We start from the raw sequence: 9,291 nt of genomic DNA on the forward strand, positions 1-9,291 counted from the left end.
TTTTGCCAACGTCCGGTTTCATCGCCTGATGCAAACGGTTACACAAACGCATGAAAAATGTTAGAAGGTTATTCACCATCTTATTTGCAAACACCTTGTTATCATTACTATTCCTCACAGCCACCACTGCCGAGAGCTTCAAGGTAGTGGACTCCTTAGAGATAACCTCATGACCCTCATTGAGTGCTACCATCATGCTTGCTGAGGAACTACTTTGCTTCCCCTTCTTCTTCACTCTTAAGTTTCATCTTATTACCACTCCTACTCAGTGTTGATGAGCACACTAATGGAATGGCCGAGACCAAGAAATTGGCAATTCAAATGAATTTTGTTGTGCAGCATGCCATTAATATTGCCAGAACTCGTGACCATGAGAGTCTTTATACCAGCCATTTCTGTATAGTGTATACAATTGTTAACCTTTATATCAGAAAACAAAAAATGATCTTGTGACACTGAAGGTGATAACATAAATGAGAAGTTTTGATGGGATATAATGACTTAAATATGTTACAAATTTATAATAAATGATCGAATTTTTTAAAATTTCTAATAAAAAAATTTGTTATATTAATTTTTTGATATATTAACTGATCGGTGCAAATTCAAAATAAAAGTTTTAATAGAGTAGAGATTTAATATAACTAGAAAATCTATTAGAAAGGTAAAACAAAGATCGAATATTTATACGACACTAAAAAATATGTAAGTCAATATAGTATTTATAAAGGGTTTACAAAGATCAAACATTGTATTAAGAAAATTAAGCACAATCACGAGTCACGCCACACGCCGACACCAAGGCCATAATTAATCATTTTCTAGTACGTTTAACTAAAATTTGTCCACGAAAAATATATGGTGTGTGAATCAGATTTGTACTTGAACAACGAAAATTAAACATAGGTCTCTTGACTTTTTCTAGTAGTGAAATTTATCCTCGAAATTTTGAAGACTAACTTCTACTATATGGTAAAATACAGATAAATTTAATAATATTAATTGTGAAAATTATATTTATTCTTTGAAAAGAATGTAATATTATAATAAGTAATTTTTATTAAATTAAATGATTCTATTAACAAATAAATATTTAAAGATGAGATATAAAATTTATTTTTGATTATAAGTTTTTTTCAATCAAACAAGTAAGTTTATAATTTTTGACTGATGAGAAATTTGTCTAATACTTAATATATATGGTGATAATAATTTTGGTAAAAATATTCATAGATGATTCTAATTATATCACATAATGGTTGGCATGATCATTTCTAATTAGATTTTATAATATTATTTTTTATTTTAAAGTTAATTTCGATAATGATTATACTTTGATAGTAATTTAAAGGATAAAAACATGAATTTATTAAAAATGAGAATAAATACATACATGATAGCCTTATGAACAATTAGTTAATTTCGATGTGCGATATTATTGATGTTTGAGGAATTAAATGATAATGATTCAATTTCTCAAAAATTGACAATGGTCTTATTTATGAATTTCTAATATTAATGGTTAAATTCTATAATTTTGACACCTGTATAATAATAATTCTAAACACACATATCTAATGTTATGTGATGTTTTCGTATAATTGTTTTTATAAAATATAGATAAGTCTCTTAAATATGTTAATCAGGTTTTGATTTCTAAATAAGCATATGAAAAATACTTTTATCTTTTGAATTTATTTTGAATTTTAGATAACGTTAATTTAATTTATAAGCTGAATAAAGAAAAAGGGATAATGTTGCAAAATACAGGAAGTTGCAAATTGAGATAAACAACAGCACAGTAAAAATTTAATACTTTTTTATACTTTCATCTCGCTTCATTTTTTTAATACTTTGATATTGATTTATTCTTATCAGTATAGCATCATCATGACATTTTTTATTTACATAAAAGAAACATAGAAACATGCTCTAATTAAAAATAAACATGTTGAACATTTTATAGGTTGTTAACTGTTGCTGTCCTTTTTTTGTAAAAAGAAAAGAAAAAGAAAAACTGTTTCTATCACGATTAAGGTCAACAATTAATAGGTTGATTTATCAAAATGGGTTAAAAACTTGAACTAATTAATGGATTGGTCAAAAAAATATTTATCAAATGAATAATTTTTGCCACCTAAAAAATAGGAGGCTCAACTCCGGTTAATATCTCTTTTTTTTTTTAAGGTATTTAGTGCCAGCCGTCAAGTCAACACTAACTATATTTAGAGTCGGCTTCAAGATAAATATATAATTAATTAGGAAAAAAATACATAATGTTAGAAACAAACAATCTAATAATAGGAGTATGTATTTTTATTTCTTTTAATAACAAAGAATGAAGTAATATGAGTAAGTATTAATATAATATACTACAAATTATGATAGATAAAAATCGTTATATTCTTTTTTTCCTTTGGTAATTCTTTGTATATATTATTAGTCTAATATTGAGTGAATGTTTTAGCTTTAAAAAAAATAAAAAATATATTTTTGAAACAAAAAATTGTTTGAACCTCAATCATATATAATAGTTTTTTAAAATCTAACTGTACACAATTCTTTCAAGTATCCTATGACACATTTTTTAGGCTTCATTTTATTTATATTATATATACATATATTTGTGCTATAATAAAGGAAATTTATTTACTTATAATATTATTTTATCTAAAATATCATCATCATTATTTTTTATATGTAAAAATCATGTTAAGAGATTTACAACAACTCACATCGCACTCAATCAATTGAGTTAGACTCTTATGAAAAAATACATTATTTTATTAAATAAATATATTTTTTTTAAAAATTAAAATTAAAATTAAAAGTGCAGTTATAACAATGTTTGCATTATTGTTTAACCTTTCATTATATAATTGTATTTCATTGTAAATTTTGTAATTATAATATACTCTTTATTTTGAGTAAAAATGCCATTAAATAAAATATCAAACATGATGGATCTTTTGAAGGTGGTGCTTGAGAAGCACAAGGTAACACTAAGGGTGACACCTCTACTTACTAGTGACAACAATCATATATTTTGATAAATATTTTCTTGATCAACCCATTATGATAATTTGTTTTCATTTTTAACTCATTTTAATAAAAAAAGATAATTAATGGCCTGACCTCATATGTAGTCTTTAGATCAACACCTTCGCTAGTGTATTTATCAATTGTCCCAACAATGCTTTGGTCGAAAGTTTAAAAAGTGTCTCATTTTATTTATTTATTATGACTTTTGTTGGAAATGTTAGAAACTTAAAAAACTATAACGAAAACTTTTAAAATTTAATATACTTTAATGATATAATTGTGAAATATAATGAATAAAAATTGACATTAAGTCAAAGTTGAAAGAAAACGAGTATGATATTGCATTCGCATAGGTGACATGGCTACTTTCACACGTTTTATACACAAGTAAATAATATTATATATTTTTAATTTATTATAGTCTTTGTTGTTAAAAAAAGTCGATGTTTAAGAGAGTCCATTGTTATGCGGTAAGTATATAGTTTACAAAAGTCTAGTCTATATTTATTTGTGATCAATAACAACATAGCAATAAAATCCCCTAAAAAAATATAATAATAAAATGAAATCCTTTGGGTAGGAGAAAATGTAATAGAAATTTTTATATATTAAAAAATATGATACCATGCAAGATATATATGAAAACCTTTGGGTAAGAAAAAATGAAGTTCAAATGTGTCTATATATATATATATATATATATATATAAGAAACACGTTATAGTTTATTTTAAACATGAACAAATATAATAAATTACAAGCAACAATAGAAAAAGATAAATATGATAAATTATTTTGTATATAATGATATGATATAATTAATCTAATAAAGACATGCAAATAGATCAATGTATTTTTTTAATTTAAAAAATAAAACTAAAATTGGAAAATAAAATAATTAAAAGATTAAATGATATTTTAATCTTATCCAACTATATAATTATTTTAAACTAAAAAATATATAAATGACGATGATACATGACAATAACACAACAAAAGAATACATATGTTATTCGCATCCCCATTTAATAAAATTGAAACATAAAAAAATAAAATAATTAAAAGAAAAAAAATATTTTAATCTTATCCAAATATTTAAAATAAATATATGAAATGATATTTTTATTTAATTTGATGATAAATAAGTATATTATAAAAAAAACTTCTGAACATGTATTAAAATTTGCCAAATTTCGACTTCTCCTGACTGTTTATTTTACTTTTACTCACTCATTTTAACTCCCAACCAAACAAATTCTAATGGCACCAAATTTCATGTAGACAAGTTTTCGATTTTCAGTAATATCAATAATGGAGGACATGATAATAATAGAGAAAAATGTTTATGCTCTCATAATATAAAATAATTTCACACACAAACGGTTTTATGATTGTATTTAATGTTGTAAAAAATCGGTGTCAATTTAATTGATTCACTTAAAGTTAGCTTGCTTTTAAATTATATAAAATTAGTTTTAAATTATTGAATGTAATTGAAATATGTGATAAGATTAATCTTAATTAGAATTTTTTTCTTTATTAAAAAAAGTATGAAAATTAATTTTTCTGCTATAAAATAAATAGGTACATGTGCGTCCTTATATTTAGCACTAATAATTTTTTATATATAGTTTTAGTGTTTTGGGTGAAATCGGGCATTCTTTGGCTGTGAATCAATGATTAATTTCATGAAATACTAAAATCTATATTTATAGGATTGATCTCTTTTAGTCATGTTTTTTTCATATGCATAGACTATAATTGAATCCTCACCACAATCTTTAAGTGGCAATGCTATTTGTCAACTATGTTACATTATCTTTGGCATGTAAGTTTAGTGCTGTCTGTTCTTCCGTTTAGTTTATAATAAATAATCAAATTCGCCTCTAAATGTGTAAGGTGTTGAGAAATTAATTTATAAAAGAAAAAAAATTTAAATTTATTTTTTAAATGAATAAAAAGTATGACAAATTAATCTTATAATAATTTAATGAGAGATTAGTTTATAAATTTTATAACTTAATATTAAATTAGTCATCAAAATATATAACTTATTATTAAATTAATCTTTAAATATTAAAACTTAATAATAAAATAATTTTATAATAAGACTAATTTTTTATTTTTTAAGAATCAATTTATCTCTCATGTCAAACTTTGGGAAACAAATTTGATTATTTAGACTATAATTTTATTCTGTGGTCGCAAGAGAGTTTTTGTTTTGTCGGCTTGAATGGTGTTGGGCCCAAGAGAGCGAGTCACATCATCTTATGGGCTTGCATTTCATGCTTAGTGGGCTGAGGCAGTGCAGGTGTAGTTGCTGTTTGAGGGATCAAAACAAAAACCTAGTTTTTAGACACTGCAACACCAGCATCCATGGCAAGTAGGAGGTGTCTGCGAGCGTTAACGCAAAAAACGACACCGTTTCTCTTCCGAAACGCATCCTCTCTCCGCTCACTCACCGTGCCTCCGTTTCCCAACGCCAACGCTTCTTCCCCCGTTTTCACCGTACGCGCCTCTGTCTTCGCGCAATGGCCCCACCTCCGCTATTTCTCTTCCGAGAAAAAAGACGACCACAGCGACGAAGACGATGATGGCGATGAGGATTACGATGATGAAGAAGAGGATTATGTTGATGACGACGACGATGATGACGTCCCTGTGTCGAGAGGGAAAAAAGTGTACACTGCGGAGGAGAAGGAAGCGGAAGCCGCGGCAATTGGGTACAGAGTAGTGGGTCCCCTTCAAAAGGACGAAGATAGCGTTTTTAAGCCTTACGAGCCTGTTTTTGCTGTTGTTCAGGTTCCAATTTTCAAACTTTATTCTTTTTAAAAAATAATTTTTGATTTTTTTAATATTATTTTAAAACTTGTTTGATTAAACTTTTTTGTAGTTTTTTTTCAATACCCGCAAGTGTGCCTGTGTCCACAAATCAACCATGTTTGATAAAACAAATAACCCTCTTTAAGAAAATAGTTTAAATTCATGTGCATATTAAAAGTGAGAATGAGAACTTCTTTGGGTTATTTCTGTTTTTTGCTTTTTAAAGCACTTGTTTAGAAAATAATTTTCAAGACTTGATAGATTTTGATTGAGAAATTAGGCATGAAATTGCTATGAAGGACAGACTCTGAAATGTACACGGACACTTGGACATGGCCAATGTCCAAAATATAGGACACGGGACAACGCGAACACAATACACACATAAACAAAGATTCTAATTAAATGAAATATGAGTAACATATAACAAAATATCTAAATTGATGGTACATTTATCTTTTTAAACCAACTTTTTTTTTCAATTTTTTAGTTGTGGAAAAGTGACAACTTAAGTGTTCTAGTTAACAAAAATAATTTTTAAGTTAGACACCTAATAAGAAGCTTTGAACAAGTGTTCAGGTGTGTCGATGTTGAAAACACGTCCCACAAGGCGATACTTTGAATAGAGGTGTCTGTGCTTCATAGTGAAATTGTTTTAGAAAACTGTTTTAAAAACTAAAAAGTTGAAAGAGAATCAGATTTCGGCTTTAGTGATTGTTTGTGTTGCTTTTTTTGTTGGTTCAGATTGGTTCGCACCAGTTTAAAGTAAGCAACCGAGACAGCATTTTCACTGAAAGATTGAAGTTTTGTGAAGTGAATGACAAGGTGAGTGTCTCTTTTACTAGAAGATCCTAACTCTTGTATGTGCTAACATGTGCAACAATTGTTAAAGTACAGTTGCTTCTTACCATTTTGATAGTTCTACAAACTACTTTGTTTGCCCTAGTTGTTTGTGTGATTGGAATATGTTTTATAAGTGTGTCAGCAATCTTAATAAATAATAATCAATGGCTTGTTTTCTTTGTACTAATTATTTGCTATTTTCTTTGTTATGGAATCTTTCATGCCAGTTAATTGAATATTTCATTGCATTTTTGCCCATTGCAGTTGATTCTGAACAAAGTTCTATTGCTTGGCTCTGCTAGTCAGACAATTATCGGCAGACCTATAGTACCAGATGCAGCTGTTCATGCTGTTGTTGAGGAGCATGTAAGTGTAGAACTTCCCATTTAAATTGTGTAGAATCAACTTTTTTTATGATGGGAGTAGGAATAGCATAGGCTTGGATAGAATGATCTGCTCTCTCAGTCTTTACTGTTCCATTCAAGACTTTTTTTATGGTGGGAGTTGCATCTATGTTCCATTTACTGTTTTTTCTATTCATTCATTTGCATTCATAATGAAAAAAGGAATTAAATTGCCAATTGTGACTAAATGACATAATCTCCTCTGGTTTTCAAAATTAAAAAAGAATCATATATTTTGCATTTGTGTTATAAGGAGGGTCTCTTAGGAGCTGTTTGTTTGGTCCACTTCCTCTTTTCATTTTCAAAGAAAATTGAAAATACAGTTGAAAATGTTTCGTTGAACTTAAAAAACATTTTTTAGAAAATCTTGCTGAAATTAAGCCCAAATCTGAAAACAAAAAATAATAATTTTGAGTGTTTTCCTATCATGCTACAATTTGACATCTCAATGGCTTTTGAGTTCTGAATGCTGCTGGTACCTCTCCACCTATGTTGCAACACTCTCCTTCGCCACTCACCATTTGCTCAAAGTTTACAAATTCTCAACCAAACTAGATCCAAGTCTCTGACTCTATTGCCATTTTGTCCTAATGCCATTTTGATCCATCGCACCCATCCTTGTGATTTGGTTTTTGAAATAGTAGAATAATGGTGCTCATAATGATTTCCTTTTATCATGGTCTGTGTGTGCTGCCCCTCTTTCCTGCTGGCTACATTGCCTGTTCCTCTGAACTGTATCCATGCATTATAATTGTCCTATTTCTAATAGCTTTAGATTTCCATGTGATGCAATAATGAAAATTTTCTGGTTTTTCTAACCACTGTATATTTGATTTCTTTCCATACACTTGCATGTGTGCTCATTTTCCCTTTATACCAGGCACTTGATGCAAAGGTAATTATTTTTAAGAAAAAGAGAAGAAAAAATTACCGAAGAACCAAAGGACATCGTCAGGTGTGTTGGAAATCAATTATTTTATCACGTAAAGTTTGATATCATTTATTTGATGCTAATTCTACTTGATGCATGGTTATCATCTTCAGGAGTTGACTAAGTTAAGGATAACTGATATTCAAGGAATTGAGAAACCTCAAAATGTATTGCCTGAAAAACCTCCAAAACCTGCTAAGAAAGAAAAGGAAAAAGTTGCAGTTACAGCTTAAAAAGGATGTACCTACCCCCTTGGGTGTTGATGGTTATTGCTATCTTTTTGTCTCAGTGAGTTTTGATAGTTGGATGGCATGTAGGAGCATGGTGGTATTGCTGGTGATAGTCAAAACCATCCACTCAGTAGTAGGGTTTTGTAGAATTGTTACACAAATTTTCTTTTCCCTCTGTAATGCTATAACTAGTGATTCGACGTTTGAAACGTAGATCCATTGATTCTTAAATTGGTTTCAAGAAATTTAATAATGACTCCTGTACTATTTTGTTAGTCAAAAACATGATACTAAACAATGCTTTTTACCAATTTCTGACAAACAAAAAAATGCAAACTTTGACATTATCATCCTGTGCTTCGAAAAGCAAAGGTTCTGGAGAAAAAGGATTCTGACATGAACTATAGAGTGCCGTCTAAAGATGCAAATGAGTTGAAAAAACTTGAATGCCAAAAGCTCAAGCTTGGCCTGTGAAAAGAATTATGGCTCTCAGGATTTATTTAAGCTGGAGCTTGGTTTGTTAGAAAAATATAAAGTTTGTACTTAATAACTTGTTAGGCTAAAAAATATAGTAATAAATAGAATATTTAACATAGGAAATATGTAGTGATGATTTATGAAATTAACATTTTTTTAACATTATATATTCACTCATTATTTACCAGTTTTTAATGTCAAGTTTGAGGTTTTTTTTAGCTTATCGAATACTTAACAAGTTGGGTTTAAATAATTTAAAAGTGCATTTATACTTTTACGGGAAATTATGTCTTTATCTATATTGATATTAGAGAATTTGATTATTTATATAATTGAGTTTATAATTAAGTTTGAAATTAATATTATATTAAAACAAATGAACTAGGTCAACATTTAGCAAATTGTGTTCAAATACTTAACAATATCTCAGGTCATTTACACTATATTGACTTAAGTGCAGTGTCTGAATGTGTCACTATTGTGGAAATCTCTTCCTATTTCTTAAAAGTTGAAAAACTCTATTAGGATTTTTAGGCCCAGAA

General features: G+C 28.2%; 1 protein-coding gene across 1 annotated transcript; it reads left to right on the forward strand.

Annotated features, from left to right (window-relative positions):
• The first annotated feature begins 5,354 nt into the window (after nt 1-5,354).
• LOC114373685 (50S ribosomal protein L21, mitochondrial-like) lies at nt 5,355-8,555 on the forward strand. Its single transcript, XM_028331199.1, has 5 exons — nt 5,355-5,843; nt 6,609-6,689; nt 6,972-7,073; nt 7,992-8,066; nt 8,156-8,555. Exons 1-5 carry the CDS (start codon nt 5,418-5,420, stop codon nt 8,273-8,275), a joined length of 804 nt encoding a protein of 267 aa, XP_028187000.1. The 5' UTR covers nt 5,355-5,417; the 3' UTR covers nt 8,276-8,555.
• The last annotated feature ends 736 nt before the right edge of the window (nt 8,556-9,291 follow it).

Source organism: Glycine soja, chromosome 11 (genome assembly GCF_004193775.1).
Source record: "Glycine soja cultivar W05 chromosome 11, ASM419377v2, whole genome shotgun sequence".
Lineage (NCBI taxonomy): Eukaryota > Viridiplantae > Streptophyta > Magnoliopsida > Fabales > Fabaceae > Glycine > Glycine soja.

Bases quoted from the DNA above. Each gene is read 5' to 3' on its own strand.
- LOC114373685 (XM_028331199.1), top strand. From the start codon at position 5,418: ATGGCAAGTAGGAGGTGTCTGCGAGCGTTAACGCAAAAAACGACACCG. The intron at 7,074-7,991 runs GTAAGTGTAGAA...CCTTTATACCAG, and splicing joins ATGCTGTTGTTGAGGAGCAT to GCACTTGATGCAAAGGTAAT. The intron at 8,067-8,155 runs GTGTGTTGGAAA...TATCATCTTCAG, and splicing joins GAACCAAAGGACATCGTCAG to GAGTTGACTAAGTTAAGGAT.